Below are 23,437 nucleotides of genomic sequence, written 5' to 3'. Positions count from 1 at the left end.
TAAAACTTTCCCCAGTGAGATGTTCAGCCTAACTGTGGTGTAATCTGCTCTAATTCACTTTCTGTGCTATGTAGTCTCAAGGTAGGTTTGTCTAACTGCCATCAAGACACAATGCAAGACGTAACCAAGGATGCAATATCTTGAGAATTGGTCTCCTTTTTGTGGTTTCCGGCACAAGGGTAATGAAATTATGGCAGGCTGACCATACAGCCTGTGAAGTACAAAAATATTGATATTCAAATTTCATTAAGTACAAATAAATCAAACGTATTTAAAATCACATTTATGCATTTTGACAGATGATACATCAAGGATACACCAATAAATGCCTGGAATTTATTTGTGATGCAGAAATCTGTTAAAAGTACTTTTTTGTGGGGGAGATTGGTTCAGAAAGGTTGATGTCATAACAACATGAACCTGAAATGGGCATACTGGTTTAAATGTAACATTTAAAACGGGCAAACGTGTCAGGAAAATGCAGGTGTCAAATTCAAGAGACAGTATCTCATACATTCATGTAATGCTAAGCTCATGAAAAAGATAGAAAGCAGATTATTGGAAATTCGACGTGTTACCTTGAATAAATTTAAAAACATTTGCTATCTCTTGCCCTACATGTACCTTCAGCGTTAACTATAAGCCTCAGTATCCACATGTGCCAGAAACTCTCTTGCCTTCCTCCCTCGAGCGTGTTCCAATAAACTCGGCTTCTCAGAATCTTATTTCGGGGCACCTTACTCTCCTCCCATTGGTTTTTCAATACCAAAAAAAAACAGACAGGCACGCATTACCCGCTGTGAATACATCTTTTGTATTTTGCGAAAACTTCGCCAATTAGAAAGCCAGTGGGAATTTCAACCGAACGCCCATTAAAGTGGCAGGAAACACCGCTACCAGCCGAGTTGTGGTATAATGTTGACTCGTCACCTCATCCAGTAATATACAATAAAAATAACCAGTAGGAAATCCCATTTTGTAATCATTGCCAACGTTTAAAAAGTGTAATTTTACTTTCACCAGAAAACTCTTATCTCTGACCTTTTATGCGGCATGTGTAAAATTAAATTGCTGATCTACCAAAGTGCCTACCAATCATCCACGTGAACGTAAAGTGCGGAAGCAGGAAGATTGTCGGCATAAATAAAGGACACAACATATCCATTGGTATATGGTTGGGCTAATTAACGGACGGCAGTGATTATAACGCAATACTACGTCTCGCTAAAAAAAACTAATGTAAACCAACTACTCGCGCATAAAATAGCCTGAAAATTAAGCCGAACAGCGACGGCGAAATATTCTGCAAATGCATGACACTAAAATAACGTACATACCAAATTCGCCACTTCAAAGATGGCTCTTCATACTACAATTACACATTACCGAGAGTTTTATCGGCTGAATACAGGTTTTGAAATGAAAACCCAGAGATTGTTTTCCTTGGGGCAAGTTTACAGTTGAAACCTGAGCTGATTTGCTTACAAAGAGGTCTCGCGAGACATCATTTATGTTGACGGGGTAAAGGTCACGGACTTACAAAGACGCCTGTGTATTTATGAACATTCTTTATGCATTAAAATTTAAGTATTATTCTCTTCCAGAACAAAGACGTAGCGGACACTCATACACAGGCGCATACGACACTGTCCAAAACGCCGTCTATTACGTTTTATTTTCAGTACATTCGTGGCAAAACTATTGTCTACTCCCGCCTGGTGTTGCATAGCGTTTACATCTCTCCATATACTAAACTATTCATTTTTGTTCGTAAGTACCTAAACTAGTAGATGACAACATCACCTGAGACATGGGAAGACACAGTAGACGATACACATCAGTTAAAGGCTACTTTCTTAAAAACGATGGTCATGACGGCAGCATCAAAATGTTATACAGCATTAGCAAACCTATTAATGACGTTGGCTCTTTCAAGGCACTTTAGTTTGTGATTCTACTCACGCTAAAATACAAAATAAAAAAGTGTCACCTTGGACCATCTCTCCGTACAAAACGTCAAAGCGGAATTTCACATCTCCAGTCTCGGTAGCTTAGAGATCGAGGAGCCAACAAAAAAAGATATAACGCATGCGCACGCGAGACGCCCTTAGTTTAGCCATTAAAATAAGAAGTGACAAACGAACAGACGGCGAGTGTAAACATAGCGTAGAACCGGCATTGGCATTAAGTTTTTTTAGTCGGTATACACGAAAGAAGCGTCGTCCGGGGCATAACATTTTTTTTTTTTTCAAAGCCCACAAGATGAAAACAACTCTCACGACAAAAGAAGGCACTTACCTGTTTACCGTTATAGAAAAAAAAAACTTAGCACTACAGCAAATTCTCACATCAAAAATGTAAAAAAAAAAAATAATAAAAATACGCGATGTATTTTACAAGTTAAAACTATTACTACAATAATAATAAACGAACAAGCAGTGAACTACGATATATCCCCTACACAGTGCGATGCGTGACTTTTGAGAATGCCATTACCTTTTCCGGTTCGCGCCGCTTCTAGTTGTGTTACCCCGGAAGTTACGCTAAAGAAGGCCCGGATGTAGAAAAACCCGCGCGGGTTGTTCCTTTGTTATTGAAATAAATTGCTAGGATTACATTCCAATTTTAACGATCACAATTTAATCTTAATAACAAAACATAAATATGTCTCTTATTCCCCTGTTTAATCTTTCAGCAGTTGGTGGGCGTGGAATTTCTCCTTAAATTCAACTTTGAAAATGGTAAATTCTCCTTAATGGTCTAATTTTCATAAGCACTTTCTTTTAGTTTGGACGTGAATCTATGAACATAACTTTTAAGCGCATAGATACACCGTATGGAATAATAATGGTATACAATTCCAGAACAAATCTATATTTTGCTAAACATCTATTTGAATAACATTTCTGTAATAGCTTATTAACAAATTGGGGAAAATGTTGAGCTAACAAGGTCAGCTTATGATTTTGGTATACAGTAATAAGAAAATTAGTCCTGCAAAAGGCTGTTGTAGATGTCACAAGTGTCATCTCTGATCTTTTCTGATAGATGGAATTTATATTCGGAATTCCAAATGTAATAATACTAAACACCTTAGGAACATCTGCTGCCAGTCATCTCCACCTGTTGCAGTTTTGAGATGAATGCTATGCGATACTGACTGAAATAAAATATGGCTATTGCCAAATAAATTCCGTATCAAGAATAAAGTGAAAGAGGAATCTTTTAAATTGACACATAGAATGTCTCCCGTTTTCCTTGCACATATATTTAGGAATGAAACTGATGAGAAATGTACATTATGTTAGTAGGATCCAGAAACATTTTCCCTTCTTTTTTGGGGAATGTCAGCACTCTTAAGATGTTCTGGATTGATTTACAAAATTTGCTGAATTACTCTTAATTTTGCTTTAAACCTGAATGATAGTGATATATGTTTGTGTTTCAAAAGGAAAAGATGTTTATCGTAAATTTTGATAGTTACCCTGGTAATAATCCTGGAACAATATATTTTTTAATTAAATGGTCTAAAGGAAAAACAAAATGTAACATTTTCAAAACTGAACTCAATCATTACAGCTGAAGGGTGCACACACCATGCCAAGTGCTACTGAGGGGATAGTGGGGCACTGGACCCGAAATCTCCAAAGCTAAGAAAATCTAATCAATAAATGGCTTTAAGAATGCCAAAGCAATGAAAGTGCTTGAATTTGTGAATAAATTCAAGTTTAAAGCTGACACAGTTGTATAATGTGCCCATGTGGATTTTTTTTTCCTTTCCTTTTTATGTCTGGAATATAATTTCCAAGAATAATATACTTGGGATAGGTCATGTTGGGGTGCATGCACTGGTACATCGTGTTGCCACTCCCACCACCACACGACGGAACAGCTTGGGATCCAGGCTAGCAACCCCAAAGGGAAACAGCCAACAGAGTGTAATTGTAGTCCGCAGTACCAATGAGGTCAGCCATGTAATGTCCTAACACAGTGGTGGTGAACCTATGGCACGCGTGCCAGAGTGGGCACCCAGAGCCCTCTCTGTGGGCACACGCGCCGTCGCACCAGCACAGAGTTCGTTACTAGAAAGCCAGAAGGACGAGGGGCCGGGCTGCTCCCCTCCCCATCTCCACATGCGCCTGAGGACATTTCTCACATCACCCACCCCTCTGCCCAGCAGCCCAATGGGAGCACTTCCTCCCTCCCCTGTCTGGGGTAAGGCGAGCGGCTCAAATTCGGCGTGAGGGTGTGGCGCGGACGGCAACCTGTTGAGTCTGTGGCGAAGGTGATTCCCATGGTGGGGTTGGAGAGGAGCTAGATTGGAGGGGATGTGGTATAGCGGGTCCACAGCTCAAAATTGAAAAGGCCAGTTTTAATAGATAATCACTGCACTCGTGGCTTAGAGGGGGGTGTGGTAGTGCAGCCGGAGCGGTTCCCGGGAACTTCATGATGCGGTCAGTCCTCTCTTAAGTGCATAGGTAAGGAGTTGTCCGCATTTGTAATTATTGCCAGGAGCTACTAATAGCCACACCTGATCCACGTCCCCGTAATATTTAATAGAAGCGCGAGGCGGATGGAAAGGGTAAAAAAAGAGAGAGAGAGAGAAAGAGAACGGGAATGGAGGTTAATGGGGGAGACCTGCGTGAAACACTTGAGAAGATAGAAGGGATGACAAAGGACAGCACAGTTAGTTCTGGAAATGAAATCCTTAAAGTGTGGAACTCTCTGCCAAATAATTTTAAGTCAATGAAAGCACTTGGGATTGCTTTCCTTACTTTGTTTAGATCATCTTATGCTTGTGAGCAGCTGTTTTCAACTTTGAATTATATCAAATCTTACACCAGAAACAGACTAACAGATGACCTGAGTGCTGCATGTGTTGCTCTCAAACTTACAAAGTATGAGCCAAAGTTAGACAAATTATCAACATGCATACAACAGCAAAAATCACATGTTCAAAAGCATGCCAAATGCAAACTTTTACCTTTCAACAAAAAGTTGTTTGTATTATTGAAATCTCTGTTATTGTGTTTTTCTTTTAAGGCAAAAGATGTTAATGTATGAGTTGTTTTTTTCTTAACTAAAACCTCAGTATTCAGGTTAAATTGCCATGTTGGCACTTTGCGATAAATACGTGGGTTTTGGGTTGCAGTTTGGGCACTCGGTCTCTAAAAGGTTCGCTATCACTGCCCTAACATCATGAAACGCCCCCAATGTCAGTCACGTAACACCCATTATGGTTAAGATTAGGGCTGTAGGAAGGTTATCTGAGTCAAAGAGTGTTTTATGACTGACGTTGTGGGCATTACCTGACCTGTGTCATACGTACTGCAAGCTACAGCTAGACCCTTCTCAGACACACTGCATCCGCCCCTGCAAGTGGTCCTCCAACATGCAAGGAAGACTTGGAGGTTGGTGGCAAGATTGGCACTCCAGCCACCATAAAAATTGCAAGCAGCCCCGAGACGGCAGATAGGATTCCTTTCTGCTCTCCACGGGAGTAGCTGCTGCGCTCTCGTTATGAAGGGGATGGGAAGATCCTCACCCCCGGAAGAGTCAAAACCGTCGGAGAGCCAATGTGGTGCTGAGGTGCTGCCCGCTGCGGCAGCACTCGGGTCCCAATTTGAGGCGGTCCATCCAGGTAGGCGCGTGGAAAGTCCTGTCTCTCTTGCATGATGATCATCTTCTCACTGCGGTCGGAGGAGCTTCATAAACTCAGCATTTCAGTGGCGACACTTTCTGAGGTGTGGAGACTTGGGACTGGCCAGATCATGTAGGTGGGTACACCTTTTATTGGTCTGGTTGCTCTGATGGCTGTCATACTCAGGGAGTAGATGTTGCTCCTCCCGATGGTGCCGATGTCACTCCTTTCAATGAGCTTATTATAAGGCTCTGATTAAGTCACTCTCTGGGTGCCTTGTCTGTCGTCTCAGTGTACGCTCCGACCGCGGTGAGTGATGTCTCGGTTAATTCACAATTGCGCTTGGTGGTTGGTGGGCACACATGAGGTGACATTCCTCTGGTCATGGGTGAATTATATACTGTTGGCCGTGTTTTGTAACATTTTTGTTTGTATTTAAAAATATTGAAATAAGCTTTATTTATAAATTAAAAAATTTTTCATTATGATAAGTCAATTTTCCCCTTGTACTTGTTTATTTTTGTAAACCAGGTATTCTTAAGGATAAGTGAGATATTATAACAAGCTTATAACCTTTTAGTATATACAGTATACCAATAGTATGAGAATGTAAATGACAAAAATAGAGAGACAAAACAAAAATATATCCATTAGTCATGTGAATAATTAGTAAAAATAGGTTTAAGGAATCAAGTAAGAATATGATGCTGTGAAAAAGTATTTACCCTTCCTGATTTTCTCCACTTTTGCTTCTCCACACTTGTTTCTGATCACCAAACAAATTTACTATAATAAAAAGACAATTTGAGTAAAAACAATGCACAGCATTAAATGATCATTATTGAAGGAAAAAGGTTCTTCAACACCTATATCACCCATGTGCCCCCTTAGTCACTCAGTAAACCAATGAACCAAATTTAAATGATATGGGGTAAATTAGACTGGACACACCCAAGCTTGATTGCTGTCAGCCCCACTAAATCTAAACATCTCTTCAAAAAACCTTTCCAACAATGTGGATGTTCAGCACCACATTGGAACAGTGTGAGGTTTTCTTTACGGTGGCTGGAGTGCCAATCCTGCCAACAACCCCTAAGTTTTCCCTGTAAGTTGGAGGACCTGCTTGCTGGGCTGGATACAGATTAACGCCATACTCAGGACAAAGCAATTGCAGCAATGTGAAGTTTGCCAAAAGGCCTCAACAAGCAGAATGCCATGTCTCCATCAAAAGAAACTCCAATAAACCTGAGAAATAGGATGCACCTTGGATTCCCTAGTAACAAAGGAGGGACTAAACAATTATGAACAATGCTGCACATCATTTCTCCGACATAGTAATACTGAGGACTTTCAGGCAACAGGTTATTCAACAGAAGAGTGTCAGGAAACACTACTGGAGCTCCGTTATACCAAGACCTTTTTAGTCATTCTAGTGTGTGTTCAGGCCATAGTCTATCTATCTATCTATCTATCTATCTATCTATCTATCTATCTATCTATCTATCTATCTATCTATCTATCTATCTATCTATCTATCTATCTATCTGTCTGTCTAGGTTTATCAGTCAGGAAAGTGGTACAAAGCAATCGCTAAAACCCTGAGACTTCACCAAGCACTGTTAGAGCCAACATAAAAAAATGGAAAAAAACTTGCAACAATGCTAATTCTGTCCAGGAGGGGTTGGTCTAGCAAAATTACTTTAAGTGGCCATAGAAATCTCACTCAGGAAGTTACAGAAGAACCCATGAGAACATCTAAGGAACTGCAGGTCTCTCTCAGCTCAGTTAATATTAGCCTTTATGATTCCACCACTAGAAAGACACTGGGCAAAATATTTTATCCATGGGAGAGTTGTAAGCATTGAACAAGGTAGGAGCAAGAACACACCCTGAGGAACCCCAGAATCAACTGGGAAAAACTTCCTCCTACTCTGTTCAGTGCTTGCATGGTCCTGTGGCCATGAGGCATCTGTTGGTGAAGAAAGATTCTCTGATCTTGACTTTCCCAATGATGCTGTGATCTTCACAGAGTTAATGGAGGCTCTTATCGGGATTCTCGAGAGACTGAGTGAGGAGTCTGAGTGTCTGGGCTTTCAAGTGTCCTGATAAACACCAAGAGCCAGGCCTTTAAAGACCTTTTGGGCACAGCCAGTGGCAGTGTGTCTGTCTGTGGAGAGAGTGTCAACCTTGCGAGAGGTTTACTCACCTCTGAAGCGACATTCATGTCTCTAGTGACTCTTGCTGTGAAGTCAGTAGACGCATGTGGGGATGGGGGTCATGAGGTTGCTGGAAAGGGGTGTGTGGCGCTCCTGATATCTCTGTAAAAGAATGAAGGTCCAAGTCTTTAGAGTCCTGGTGCTTCCTGTCTTGCTATATGGCTGCGAGACATGGATGCTATCCAGTGAGCTGAGACAAAGACTGGACACTTTCAGTACTGTGTCTCATCAGAGAATTCTTGGGTACTGCTGGTTTGACTTTGTGTTAATTGAGCGGTTACTCACAGAGGTCCGAATGAGGCACATTACCTGCATTGTGAGGAAGCATCAGTTATAGAATCTTCACTGTTCAAGAACCAAGTGGCTGGACTAGGCCAAGGGGACGCCCACATAACACCTGGCTGTGGCAGATAGAGGGTCATTTCTGGAGGGTGGGACTGAACCGCGTGTCTGTCTGGGGGGTTGCCAACCAGGATCCTGAGCTGTTTCGTTGTGTGGTGGGTGTGGCAACGTGCTATACCAGTGCATGCTCCCCAACCTGACCTGACCTGTCCTAAGAGAACCATCAGAATGTTTTTCTGGACCTGAAAAGATCAACATTACTGAGGCCTTCACCTTTCTTTATTGTCAGATGTTGTATGATGGGCACTGGTTAGCTGGCCATTTGTTGGCTTGTTTTGTATCTCATTATTGTTTGACTGCTAATTAAAAAAGGGGCATGTGTTGTAAATAGCAAGTCGAGTAAAATGAAGGCAAAATAAGTTAATTTGCTGCAACAACTGGTTAAGAAAGGGGTCAGAATGAAAACAAGCAGCCACTGCGGCCCTGTAGAATCTGGAGCTGGACACCCCTGCAGTACATAGTCATTAATGTTGTAGTCTAGCTGTTGTACCTGAGACGATTTGTATTTCGGTGAATTTAGGAAACAATTATCTCAAAATCTTACAAGGTAAGATATTTTTCCATATTATAACAATATACATGGACAAAGAAATTTTAAAATTAAATGTATTAATTCCACTTTACGTGAAAAAGTTCATGTCCAAAAAATGTGCAAAAAAACTTCTTTTGGGATATATAAATTAGAAATCTATATATATATATATATATATATATATATATATATATATATATATATATATATATATATATATATATAAGTCAATGTGTGCGATTTTCATGAAACTTGGTACACGTTTCTCATTGGTCAACTAAAAATACCGTAGGGTGAAATCAACCCTAACCCACCCCCTTCTGGGTAGGGTCGGGGGGTGATCTTACGGTCTTGTATGCATGTTATCATCCAGTTGACACTCAGAACGACCACCAGAGGGCGAACTGGAGGTGACTGCCAGCATTCTTTAAGTTTGAGCACCACTGCGCCACTATTGCTTTTGAAATTAAATAGAGTTGGCCGATTCCGAGCGTCAACTGGATGATAACATACACACAAGACTGCAAGACAAGCACAATAGTGAGTCTTCTTTGTTTGTTAATTTATTTTTATTTTTAAAGTTGTGTTTTTTTCTTTTTTAATTATATTTTTCCTCAAACAATGAAAAAAAACACTTTAATTTCCTCCCGTGCAACGCTGAGTATTTCAGCTAGTAGACAATGTTAATACTAGACACAAAAAATCAAAGCAATTTGAACATTTGTCAATCAAATTGTTACTGTAATTTAAATAAACAGTGCAAATACACAAAAGAATGGTTGGATCGCCGTAGAACAATTTAAACATATCACCTGGAAAGACATTTACATGAAAACTCCTACCTACAATAACTTCGCAAAGGACTCAATTGGAATCTACTCAAAATTTTTATGCACTTCCAAGCTTTAAAAGCATAGACATAGAATTACTAGACGCCGCATGACCAGCAGTATCGTACATCAGCGTCGCCGCCATATTGCGAGTGGCACTGCTGTGGAGTGCAGTAATGGATAAAGATGCCTCACGCATGTGCTGCTTGGGTTTGTACAAACCGCTGTACACACCAAACCAGATCCCGGGGGATTACATTTCATAGGTAAGGCTGAACAGTTGTTTTGGTTATATTTCGCCATTAGAAAATCCTGTTTTATAATCTTAACTTTAGCTACACCAGGCTAAGCTAGCAAAACTATGTATTTATGTGTTCAAGTCAGCCCCCAAGCAACGTTTTGGTTAAACGTATTTAGTCACTAACTATGTAGATTGTTGTTAGCTGTTAACATTTCTCAAACTTTGAAGGTTTTCCAAAGAAATCCACCTCAGGAAGCAGTGGGAGGTAGCCCTTAGACGGGATTTTGAGAATGCTGTCCTGTGATGTGTGCCGTGCTAGTTTGGTAACAGATGCTGTACTGGCATCATATGATCAAAGCTACCACTTGCTCACATTAAAAAACAAAGGAGGTTTGATGATTCCTTCTGAGGGTACAGTCAAGGTGGTCAAAGTAGCTGAGCGTGTTATCCTACAGTCGACATTAGGGCAAGCTGTCAGTGTATCTTTGATAAATCAGATTGTTCGGGCTGAGATTGGTTCAGATGAGGTGTTTTTTCTCAAGGAACACATTGAGGAAACACAGTTTGAAACTGACAACCATCATTTTATGCTCGTGTCTTTAGTTGTGTCTGTATTTCACAAACTAAGGCTGCATCATATTGCCAAACAGAATACTCTCAAATTACAGAGTGGCAACACACGGAAAAAGCTATGTAAGACAGTCCTCTTTCAAGGATTTTAGATCCTATCCTATATATACTTAAGTAACCACATTGTGTGTGTGTGTGAGAGAGAGAGAGAGAGAAATAAGTGAAATGTTTTCAGAAATTATTAAGCCAATTTGAGTGTATCATTTCACTGTTAAAAGAAAGACCAGACTGCCAGTTGCAGTTTTACTATTTTGACTTTCAGACATTGGTCAAGTTTTTGTCTCAATAATAATAATAATAATACATTTTATTTAATAGGCGCCTTTCTTAGCACTCAAGGTCACCTTACAATAAAATTAAACAACAATTAAAACAAGAGAATGATAAACCAAAAAGCAATAATTAGCAAACAAACAAAGATAACTGGTAGTAACAGTGCAAAATTCACAATTGGTATGCCAGTTTGAAAAGATACCTTTTGAGGGTAGTTTTAAAATGTGTTATTGAATCGAGCTGACGAATATGAGAGGGAAAATAATTCCCGAGTTGAGGAGCACTAAGAGAGACACTCGAGCTCCCATAACACAGAGTTTGATGTGCGGTACAGAAAGTCGAGCTGCAGATGAGGATCTGAGTGAGTGAGAGGGAGTGTGAGTGTGTAGGAGATCAGTGAGGTTGTGGAGAGCTTTAAATGTTCAGAGCAGTATTTAGTATTGTATTCTGTAGTGAACAGGGAGCAGGTGAAGTTGTGAGAGAATAGGTGTGATTTGTTCAGTGGATTTAGAACAGGTCATTATCCTGGCACCAGAATTTTCAAGAAGTTGTAACCGATGGATAAGTTTTTGTGGGATGCCAGATAGAATAGCATTACAGTAATCTATACGTGAGGTGACTAGGGCATTAACCAATACTTCAGTACTGTGTTGCATAAGAACAGGACGAAGTCTAGAAATGTATCGGAGATGGAAGAAGGCAGTCCTTAGAAATGTTACTTATATGGGAGGAATTATTTAATAATACTAATTATTATTTAATAATTGCCATTATTAGTGTATAAATTGATATAAATAATTACATTTAAACGATTCGCCAAAATCTGTTGTATGTAAACGATACTGTTTTAAACGTTATTGTTTTTTCATTAGAAAACCCGGTTTCCACGTCTACCCGTATTAGTTTAAAAGGCACTTTTGCCACTCGCAATATGGCGGACACGCTGACGTATCGTGTCAACCTATGGTTAAAAGTGCCTATGGGGCGGGGCTAGAGGGAACGCCCATCACCCAGCTGAACGTTCACTGGCTTTGTCACTTGAAACCCCGCCTCTTCTTGCGCTACGCAGGGTTTCGGACTTTGGTCGGGCTCGCAGAGCAATAGTCTCGAACCGCTCATCTCACCGTTGTCGATTACTTTTGGTAATGTCTCTTCCGATATTTACTGTGGATGCCTTCACCAAGAGTGCGTTTTCTGGAAATCCCGCAGCGGTTTGCCTCCTGGAGTCGGTAAGTAACAGGTCAGGAGTTAGCGGGGTGTCATCTTCAAAAAAAACGAATGGTGGACGTTCATTTATAAGAGTCGGCAGCAAATTCCCCGCTAATCAATGCCCCCCCGACCCGTCCCTTTCTCGTTTTTTTTTTCCAACATCTGCAGCTTTTTTTGCAGGATTCATTTGAAATAGGCAAACTATTCAGCTTTCTAATAATTCGCAATGCGTAATGTTGGATAAAAATAAGATGTTTTAAACTGTTTAGAGTAGTTTCTGCCACTTAAATGAAACAATACTTTGAAATATTCCATCCAGATGACAGATTAATTTTTCCTGGCACTGTAGTCATAGTCACTGCACATCTTGGAGGTTTGCCAAGTCTACAGCAGAAGGCCACCAACAACATAAAGGGCGTTCTAAAGGCCGAAATTGCACTGGGCTACTTTTACCAAACAAGTGAGTATTTTAAACACTTCATGAACACATTGAGGGTGTCAGAATTTCGAATTTATGTGGGCAGCTCATTCCACCAGCTAGGAGCTACACATGAAAAGAGTCTGGATTGAGGTTTGATGCCCCACAGAGGTGGTATCACCAGATGCCACTCATTAGCAGACTTGAGTGGTCAAGGAGTAGATGACCTCAAATGTGCCTCTATATATAAAGGTGCGGACCTGTTGACTACTCTGTAGAAAGGCATCAATGATTTGAACTTAATGCATGAGGTAAAGGGAGCCAATGTAGTGATCTGAAAAGCGGAGTGATGTGCATGCCACGGCTGGTTGAACACCACATGTGCCGCTGCATTTTGAATCATCTGCAGTAGCTTTCTGTCACATTCTGTTACTCCTGCAAGAAGAGAGTTGTAGTAGTCCAGATGTGACAAGACCAAAGTTGACCAGGAGTTGTGCTATGTACTCTTCTCAGATAATGGTCTGATCTTGCAGATGTCATACAGAGTGAATCTGTAAGACTGAGAGATCGTAGCAACACAGTCCTCGATGGACAGCTGGTCATCGATCACCACCCCAAGGTGTTGGCGATAATGAGTCAAGCTGAACAGAGGTTGGGTGCTGAATGGATGGACAAGCATTGGCATACATTGTGAATGAATTCAGGTCTGGATCTCTTAGTAAGCCAGTAAATCAGCATAAGGTGGTTACGAGGTTGTAAACCAGATGTGTTAGCTATCCATTGATGTATTTACTGAATATGCTTAATACAATTTTAAGGGTGCTGGCGTTCTAAGCCAATTCCATTAGCATTGGTTCAAAACGGGTACCAACCCAAGATGGGAAACACTACAATTGGAGACATAACAGATACAGAGGAGACTGCAAAAAATGTATAATGCTGCACATCCTGTCTCTGACACACTTTAATGAAGTAGGATCAGATAATGAATTATTCAGTAGAAGTCTGTCAAAAAATGCTACCAAAGTTCCTTCACACCTTATAATGCCTCATTGTGATTGCTGTTTTATCTTTAATCAAGTCAGATGTTTTTTCATCTTCTTTATAATTCTTATGTATATTTTTGCTGTTATTTGTTATAAAATTTGTAGATCTTCTGTAAAAAGCTACATTTCTGTTCTTGTTTATCTATCTATCTATCTATCTATCTATCTATCTATCTATCTATCTATCTATCTATCTATCTATCTATCTATCTATCTATCTATCTATCTATCTATCTATCTATCTATCTATCTATCAGTGCTAACCATTGTGCTACCCTCTTTTTTCATGAATAATTAAGTTTACTAAATATTGCGGTCTTTCTGCAGGAATTGCAAGATGATATTTATCAGAAAATTGCATCAGAAATGAATTTGTCTGAAACTGCATTTATCAGCAAGTGCCAGCCTCAAGATGACTTCAGCTCAGGTGCATTCATTTTTTTGCATATCCTTAATTGCAAAGTGTGTACCAAATAATGCTTATTATTTGAAGTGTTATGAAGTGTTAGAAAGAAAGCTTGATTACTGTAAGTTTGAAGGTGTTATAAACTTGGAGTTGAAAGCACTAAAAGAATCCCAAAAACATTTCCAGAAATGGATGTGAGATTGTTCAGTGTGTGGATTTAGCATCAAGCCCTGGCTAGATATAAGGACAAATGCAGGATCTTTTGCTATGTTGCAGCCTTATGCTAAAATCATTTAAATTATTTTTTTCTTCATCAAACAACACAAAATCCTCCAGAATTACAAAGCAAAAACAGGTTTTGAGGAATCTTTGCAAATGTATTAAACATGAAATATCATATTGACACAGATACTGAGACCGTTTACAAAGTGTTTAGTTGAAACCTTCATCCCAGTGCTTCCAGCCTGGAGTCTTCTTGGGTTTGATACGACAAGCATTACACACCTGGATTTGGGGATTTTCTGCCATGCTTCTTTGAAGATCCTCTCAAATTCTGCCTGCTTGAATAGAGGCTGTCAGTGGACAGCTGTTTTCAGGTCACTCCAGAGAGGTTTGATTGGGTACAAGTCCGAGCTCTGGCTGGGCAACTCAAGAAAATTCACAGAGCCTTGCTGTGTTGTCTTAGCTTTGTGTTTAGGTAAGGTCGTTGTCCTGTTGAAAGGCGAATCTTCGGCCCAGTCTGAATGCTGTGGAGCTGGTTTTCATTAAAGAGTTCTCTGTACTTTGCTCTGTCCAATCTCTCAGGCCCCACATCATGATGCTGCCACCACCATGCCTGACAGCTGCAATGGTACTGCATAGGTGATGAGCGGTACCTGGTTTCCTCGAGACGTGACACTTGGAATTAGAGGTCTGTATTCCTGCAGTAATCCAATAGGATCTGTGGGACCTAATTCAATTATTTGCAACGTGGGACTAAAATTTTATAGTAGAGGCTGGACATGGCAGTCCTCTTTATTCTTGTGTTGCTGAGCTGGTGTTCATAACACTGATGAACATCGAATAAAATTCCTGAAAAATATTCAATTATTGTAATACTAGGGGGTTCCCCCCTGCTTGCTTCGCTCACAAGCCACTTCACGTCTCTGCCGCTCACATTGTGAAGAGGGGGGCTGAACGCACCCCAAGGAGACACGGTACCCCCTTTTAAACAGTGATACAATGGGAAACAAATAGTTTTTTTTTTTTTACCTCCTCTTTTGTCAATTAGCTGCTGGCTTGCTGCTGCTGCCGGGCCATGTGATCTGCATCTCACGCGGCGCTTTGAACATGTAAAAGCCTGTACAGCAGCTGTCCTACTCTTTATCTTTTATTTCTGGCCCTGGGTGTGGTTAAATCTTGCGAGACGTGAGTTCTTGATATTTTTTAGTTTATAATTTAAAAACAGAATAAGAAACTGAAAATCTTAACAACATCACATTAAAGTTCGATACATTCTGAAAAGAATGATACCAAATATATATGTATATGTAGGTTTTAAAATAAGCCCGATTTAAAGCGTGACAAAAAAAGTGACATAAAAACGCCACCATTGCACTTTTAGGCTTAGGATTATATATATATATATATATATATATATATATATATATATATATATATATATATATATATATATATAGTAGATTAATACTTATCAATGATGCTATAATCAGTACGGATTCACTGTGAAAGCAGTCTGTTGTGCTGTGGTGTCTTGTTTCTTTTTTTAAACAGAGTTTTCTAATGAATCATTGCATTCACTGTGGTGCATATGAATAGCAGCTTGTAGAACATGTGGTGGTTACCAGTTGGACTGCTGTTTTTTTTGTATAGACCTTGCATGTTGAAGGTTAGCTCCGTGTTCTACTGTGCTACACTCAGCTCTTCTATTGCAAGTCTATGTGTGACTAGCGTGTATTTTAAATGCTTAGTGGCACGCATGCCAAAGCAGGCCTATTTATCTGTCATCTGATGAGTTGAATAGACTTTGTTTTCCAAACAAATGGACCAGAGATTGGGATATATTTGAATATTAACACACACCGTCATATACAATGGAACTTTATTAATTTTTGTTATCAAACAATTTGATCATTTTAAACATCTTAGTTAATATTCAGCTACTTAGTATCTCGTCAAGTAAGTAAAAAGTTTATGATTTCTCTTTCATAATAACAAAAAAGAAATATACAGAAACATACTGTTTAAAAAAAAAATAAATATTTTTTTAACATACTGACAACATCTGAAGTAGACATGAAGACCACTACATGTATCATAACAGAAGAAATCCTCACTGTTTAAAAATGATCCGTTTTTTGGAAGTTTTCGAAATATAGTGATTACATATAGCAATTACATCTTGCCTGAAGAAGGGGCCTGAGTTGCCTCGAAAGCTTGTATATTGTAATCTTTTTAGTTAGTTATGGGTGATCATAAAGAACGTAGAGTCTGCGTTAAATTTTGTTTTCTCTTAGGGAAAACAGCTGCTGAAACTGTAGTAATGCTTGAAACTGCCTTTAAAGAGGAAGCCTTAAGTAAAACACAAGTCAACGAGTGGTTTTCGTGTTTCAAATTAGGTGAATTGTCACTTGAAGACCAACCAAGATCTGGCCAACCTTGCACAATTAGGAATGATGAAAATCTTGAAAAAGTTCACAATACAATTTACAGAGATCGTCATCGGACTATTGAAGAAATTACTGAATTGACTTGTGCGTCTTAAAGTTCTTGCTACCTTCCCTACTCGCCTGATCTTTGCTCCGTGTGACTTTTTCTTGTTCCTGCATATGAAAAAGAACTCAAAGGAAAGTGTTTTTGTACCGTGGAGGAAGTCAAAGAAAAATCACTGCAGGCCTTTGACAACGTTCCTCTTCAGCAATTCCAAAAATGTTTCCACCATTGAGAACACTGTTGGAACAAGTGCATTCATTCACATGGAGAATACTTTGAAGGAGACTCAAGTTTCAGTAAGTAAAAATTCTTAAAACAATTTGTTTTTCAATTCCGGTTATTTTTGGGAACCACTTGTACAATGTAACTCAACCCACCCTCTCCCACCCAGCATGAGCCAAGAGATTATTAAAAAAAAAAAAATCAAGTAGTTGCAAGCTCAGATTTAAACAATTGAGCCACAGCAGACCAGGATTCAGTTGCATTACTGGAAGCACCATTAATCCGCTCTGCAGACAGCTTCAAATGTATTAAATTGTAGAAGGAGGACTGCAAGTTGTCGACAGTGACAGTGACACATTCAGGGGTCTTCCAGCGGGAGGCAATAATTAGTTTGGCTGCCAGGGTACCTAAACAGAACAACTTGTATTCAGAGAATTTGAGTGGAAGCGTAGAAAAGTCTAAAACAAATCTGAAAGGTCTAAAGGCCACGGCAGATAAACGAGCAGAGGGCATAACAAGGAGGTTTGAGTAAGAAGATCTAAGAGTACGAGCAGGTGTGTAAATGTGTAGCATATCTGAAAGTTATGAAGGTGCCAAACTATGAAGAGCTTTGAAGGTTAATAGCAAAATCTTGAAATCAATACATTATTTAACTGAAAGCCTGTAGATTAATGTGTTCTGTGGAGGTCATTCTGGTAAAATCGTGAGCGGCAGAATTCTGAATCAGCTGAAGCCTATGTAAAAGCTTGTGAAGAAGACCATCCAGTGCCGAATTACAGTAATCAATGCAAGATGTTATCAAAGCATGTACAAGGATAGCAGTACTGTTAGGTGTAAGAAATGGATGAAGACAATTTATATTGCGAAGGTGAAACTATGCAGACTGGGTAATATCATTAATGTGTGCTTTAACAGATAGAGTACTGTCAAGGATGGCACCCAAGCTCCTAACCTGAGGGGGAGGAAAAAACGGTAAAACCATCAATTGTCAAAGAAAAGCTATCCAATCTGGCAAGATTTAGTTCCAACGATGAGGACCTCAGTTTTATTATTATTAAGGTTGAGAAAATTGGAGGAGAACCACGCTTTTATTTCAGCAAGGCAATCAGAAAGGATGAAGGGAGGAAGGGCAGAATTAGGCTTGGTAGATAAATACAGCTGGGTGTCATTAGCATAGCAATGAAACCGAATACCAGATCTCTTAAAAATATTGCCAAGTGGTAGAAGGTAGATATTAAATAGTAGAGGGCCCAAAACCGAGCCCTGGGGAGCACCACTGGTGACTGAGGTGGGCTGCGATCTAAAATTCTTAAATAAACTTAAATGATTTTAGCACAAGGCTGCAACATAACAACATGTGTAAAAGTGAAGGGGTCTGAAAACTTTCTGAAGGCACCGTATATAAAATAACAAAAGATAAATTGTTCTACTTTTCCTAAGCTGAAATGTTCAGCCCTCACTCTTGGAATCAGTCCAGAGTGTCCCTCCTGAACCCGAGGAATGGGAGGTTTATCTCCTTCCATAACTCCCCATGACTCCTGTACTTTTCAGCCGAAAGTAACCATCATTACCTGTTGCCTTTTGAAAGGATCCCATTTTGGCCTGAGGTGGTTTACTCCAACAAATGAAGTTGCCCTCTGTGGACATGCAACGTTGGCATCTGCTGCAGTGCTGTTTTTTAAAAAAAGTAAGCCAAAGCGTTTTAAAGTCGGTGATCATTAACTTAAATCTGATTAAAGTAGGAGTGTTCCTCATTGGGTGCCATTTCTTTTTTTTCTCCTTACTCTAAACAGAAAACTCAAATTCATTATTAACCTTTGAGACCATGAGTGGAGAGCTGACCGCCCGACTGGAAGGAGACCACATTATCCTGAACTTTCCAAGCTACTTGCCTACAGCACAGGTCCCTGTTCAAGAATTAAAAGTCATTATTTTTGTACTCCTAGTTCCATCTTAACTGCTACAAAATATAAGGAGACATTTTAGTTTTAAGTGGGAGATGGGGGCCCAATTGGCATGGACATCAATCATCTCTAGGAGTACTGGACTCACATTTATCAACTGACCACATATCTTTGCACTCTTATGTGCACATCACAACATATAGAAATGCACTCTTTAGCACAATATTATCTTAGATCACATATGAGGCACATATTTCCTATCTGAAACTCAGTAGCTCAGTTTCACAGCAGCACAAGAAAAGATGTGCTCTGGAGGAAGAGCAAAAGAAATGGAGGCTGTGCAGCAGTAGAAGGCATCCATCCATCCATTTTCCAACCCGCTGAATCTGAACACAGGGTCACGGGGGTCTGCTGAAGCCAATCCCAGCCAACACAGGGCACAAGGCAGGAACCAATCCCGGGCAGGGTGCCAACCTACCACAGAGTAGAAGGCATGCCAACTATAAATAGTATAAGCAGACAGTGTGGCGGATGGCCAGGACTATTACCCGGCCAGGACGCCAGCTTGGTTGAAGGACCGAGGGAGAGACTGTATATGGGACTTTATCTCCCCCGGGATGCTAGAGGGCAGCCTCCCTGGGTTACTATAGCACCACGGATTCCCACTGGGTCTGCCAGGGCTTATAGTTTGGAGCAGCCCTGTTGGGTTCCATGGGTGCTGCCAGGGGGTGCTGTAGGTGCATCTGCATCCTCAGAGGAACCTCTTCCACTGTCGCTGAGCCTGTCTGTGTCCGGGTTAGGGGGCTGTTTGACCCCCGATCTCCCACAACAGGATAAGATCGTGTAGGCCAAGTATATCGAACACTGACACAATGCAACCCACTCATCTTTAATGCACCTTGTGTTTTTTACAAGTATGGCAGGGCCGTTTCTGGGCATAGGCTGACCAGGCAAGGGTCTAGTGGTCAGGGCACATTAGTGCAGCCCTGTTTAGAGATTCCGATCTTTATTTTTTTTAGAAAAATTTGTCTGGACAGGACTAGAACACAAAGAAATGTTTATGTTGTGCTCCTCAACAGAGCCTGCACTGTCTGCACCACCATGCACAGCACAATCTGTCTGCCATTGCATACAATAGAGCAGAAAGAATGCCAGATACCTTGTGCGGCCTCTTCGCTACCTGTGCGCCATGTGTGTGACCCGTGAGGCAGAGGTACTTGAACTTCTACAGTTAACCACTGCTGCCAGGACCAGGAGTCAGGACTTCTGGGTCCCAGTTCCCTCCTCCTCCTCTTCAAGTGTGGTGCCACAGAGTGAGTGACAGCCGACCTGGGTGCAATTCAGACGCCAGTGAGTGACTGTGTCGATGCAGCTTTCTCCTGTCATCGTTGCCACCCACTTGGCTTATTCCTCTAAGGTGAGAGAGTGAGCCTTAGGAGAAGAGGTCTTGGGGCAGGAGTGCTGGCACTGTAACAGGGACACTGTGGCCACTGCACCACCAGGGATTTTTAACAAATACGTACACTCCAGGGGGACATTACGCAGGGGCACATTTAACACTTTACAAGAACAGTGCCACTAACCCCACACCACACCACCCAAAAAAAGGCCTTGGTGGTGTATTGGTTACACATTTTAAAATTTTGAGGGGAATGGGGGAGGTGGGGGCGACCGGCACTGTGCCTGGTATAGTGTTAAATGTGTCATTCCACCCCATCCCCCTCTTAATGTCATTGTCCCTGGTGGTGTATTGGTTAAAATCCCAGGTGGTGTAGTAGCCAGTGTCCCTGCTATGACTGATTTTCACTTTTGCTGTGCGTGATTAATCTGTGTGTGTGTGTCTATGTATGGTGGTGTGAAAGGTTGGTGGGGGGCAGATTTCCTTACTTGGGGCACCAAATAGTTCAGATACACCCCTGAAGTGTGGCCTCACCCAGCATAGATGAGTAGGGGTATGTCAGGATTCTAATGATTATAGGCCAATGTGCACAAGATTTTTATGGAAGGACAGACTTTCCATCTGCATGTGAAGGTTTAAAATAAAGCTAATAATAAAAATAGACCTGGGACTAAATGGGCCTGTCCTAGTCTGACAGACTAAAGGAATGGATTTTTGTTTTGTTTGAGTAGAAGTGACCTCCATGGAGACCTAATTCACATCTAAGTCATTCTTGGAGGCATCGGTAAAGATGATGCAACAGAATGCCTTTGATTAAATAGGAAATTATGTACTGGCAGACACCAGTGAAAATGAAAGGGAAGTGCATTTAATAATGAAGCCAATAAGTGCATCTTCACACAAAGAGCAATGGGTATCAAGAACCGCTATTCAGTCAAGCAGTAGAACCAAAAATCCTGACAAGTCTGCACCATTTCTATCTGTCCATGTGGGCTTTCCTTCCACATGCCAGGGACATATGGAGTAGATTAACTGGTGAGTCTACAGTGGGGCTTGGGATCTGTGCTGGCAATCGGAAGGTTGGTGTTTCGAATCCTGTAAATGCCAGAAGTGACCTCGCTCCGTTGGGCCCTTGAGCAAGGCCCTTCACCTGCATTGCTCAGTCCTGGGTATGACGTTAACCTGCATCCAGCCGTCATCTGCAGCAGTCATCTGGGTGAAAATGCCATGATGTTGATACCAGAGGTCAGAGGAGAATGGCCAGACTGGTTTGAGCAGATAGAAAGGCAACAGTAACTCAAATAAGCACTCGTTACAACTGAGGTATGCAGAAAAGCATCTCTGAACACACAACATGTGGAACCTTGAAGCAGATGGGCTACAGCAGCAGGAGACCACACTGAGTGCCACTCCTGTCAGCTAAGAACAGGCAACTGAGGCTACAATTCACCCAAAATTCACCAAAATTGGACAGTAGAAGATTGGAAATACATTGCCTAGTCTGATGAGGCTGCTGTGACATTCGGATGGTAGGGTCAAAACCTGGCATCAACAACATGAAAACAGGGATCCATCCTGCTTTGTATCAATGGTTCAGGCTGGTGGAGTAATGGTGTGGGGAATATTTTTTTGGGCACCAACTGAACAATGTCACAAAGCTCAGATCATCTCAAACTGGCTTCTTGAACCTGACAATGAGTTCACTGGACTCAAGTGGCCTCCACAGTCACCAGATCTCAATTAAATAGAGCAGGGGTTGCCAACTCCAGTCCTGGAGGACCACCATGGCTGCAGGTTTTCATTCTAACCCTTTTCTTAATTAGTGACCTGTTTTTGCTGCTGATTAACTTCTTTTGAACTAATTTTACTTGACATGTTCTAGAAGACTCAGACACCTTAATTGTTTCTTTTTCCTTAATTAGCAGTCAAACAATAATGAGATAGAAAATGAGCCAAAACAACTGGTGTCCATCATACAATATCTGAAAATAAAGAAAGGTGAAGGTCTCAGAAATGTCGATCTGCTCAGGGCCCCAGAACTCTTAACCAGCGCTCTTAGAAAAGAGAAAATCAACAATGTCGGAAATGACTGCTAATGCACCACGAGAGCAGCAACAAGCCACGAAATTAAAGAACGGGTTTAATTAACGACAGGAATTGGCACCTCATTAAGCAGCTGGTTGGAGTGAAATTGCCTGGAGTTTAAGGCCCTGACTTAGTTGGTCTTCTGTCGGCTCACTCACTTCATATTTCATTTCTCTTTGGATGCCATTTAAGGAAAGAAATGAAGCAATTCAGTGGAACGATGAAGAAATTCAGGGAAACAAATCTTGAAACAGAAGTCAATTAAAATGAATTCACAAGAAGTTAATTAACAGCACAGACAGGGCACTCATTAAAAAAAGGGTTTAGGATTAAAACCTGCAGCCACGCTGGTCCACCAGGACCAGACTTGGCGACGCCTGAAATAAAGCACCTTTAGGATGTGGTGGAACGGGAGATTCACATAAAGGATATGCTGCCGACAAATCTGCAGCAGCAGCGTGATGCTTTCACATCAATATGGACCAAACTCTCTGAGTAGTGTTTCCAGTACCTTATTGAATCTATGAAATGAAGAATTCGAATCGTTCTGAAGGCAAAAGGGGGTCCAACCTGGTGCTAGCAAGGTGTACCTAATAAAGTGGCCAGTGAGTGTAGGTTCCCACTCTTGAGATGTTGCAAGTTGACTAGCAAATGCAAATAAGAATTTCACTGTACTCTGCACATGTGACATTAATGACCCTAAAAATGTTTATAAATATTAAATGAACATATTTTAATGTTAATGTTTGTGTTTCCCTCTCAACAGAATCCTCGGGATATAAAGCAGTTTTTAGAGGTAGGTGTTTTTTGTATTAAGGCTGTGAGTTTGGATTATGGGCTATGGCACTTACCTGGCAGCGCCAGGCTGACTATGCAGGAAGTAGTATGTAAGCTCTAAATATTCTTGGCTTATATAGCATCTTTCACTACAAATACCACTCTGAAGTGCTTCCATTTGTTTATTATCCAGACCGACTTATTCATTAAGAAGTTTGTAAATGACATTGAAATCCTAGAAATTTAAAGAATCATAGCAGGAGTAAAACTGGAGAAAAAGTTTTGAAATTTCCCCTTACCTGCCATATGATCAGACAGAACCCACCAACAGACCCTGTTTGAAAAACTGCATCTTTTTAGTTCAAAGCAGTGCTTTGTCTTGCTTTCATTTTTTGTCATATTGGTCATTTAATCCTGTTCCTTTTCTTTATCTTTGTCTAGTTTATGTTTTTTTATTCTTCCCCAGGTGGTCCCTCACCTTAAATTGTTTTCCA

At 40.7% G+C, this 23,437-nt stretch overlaps 2 protein-coding genes across 3 annotated transcripts in view; one reads left to right on the top strand and one right to left on the bottom strand.

Annotated features, from left to right (window-relative positions):
- hnrnph3 (heterogeneous nuclear ribonucleoprotein H3 (2H9)) overlaps positions 1 to 2,485 on the bottom strand; it is a 51,899-nt gene extending 49,414 nt beyond the window's left edge. Inside the window, exon 1 of one of the 2 annotated variants that reach the window (XM_028795956.2) lies at positions 2,299 to 2,485. The gene's annotated coding sequence lies outside the window, so the exon portion shown is untranslated. The remainder of the gene's footprint in view (positions 1 to 2,298) is intronic. The other variant, XM_028795960.2, reaches the window with a different exon arrangement.
- A 9,346-nt stretch (positions 2,486 to 11,831) lies between these two features.
- Positions 11,832 to 23,437, top strand: part of LOC114647289 (phenazine biosynthesis-like domain-containing protein 1) — a 32,484-nt gene continuing 20,878 nt past the window's right edge. Inside the window, exons 1-5 of the mRNA XM_028795963.2 lie at positions 11,832 to 11,994; positions 13,766 to 13,865; positions 18,367 to 18,465; positions 18,572 to 18,681; positions 22,933 to 22,962. Of these exons, the coding sequence (XP_028651796.1) occupies positions 11,911 to 11,994; positions 13,766 to 13,865; positions 18,367 to 18,465; positions 18,572 to 18,681; positions 22,933 to 22,962 (423 nt within the window). The 5' untranslated portion in view covers positions 11,832 to 11,910. The remainder of the gene's footprint in view (positions 11,995 to 13,765; positions 13,866 to 18,366; positions 18,466 to 18,571; positions 18,682 to 22,932; positions 22,963 to 23,437) is intronic.

Source organism: Erpetoichthys calabaricus, chromosome 2 (genome assembly GCF_900747795.2).
Source record: "Erpetoichthys calabaricus chromosome 2, fErpCal1.3, whole genome shotgun sequence".
Taxonomy (NCBI): domain Eukaryota; kingdom Metazoa; phylum Chordata; class Cladistia; order Polypteriformes; family Polypteridae; genus Erpetoichthys; species Erpetoichthys calabaricus.
This window is presented reverse-complemented; position numbering and strand designations above follow the sequence as displayed.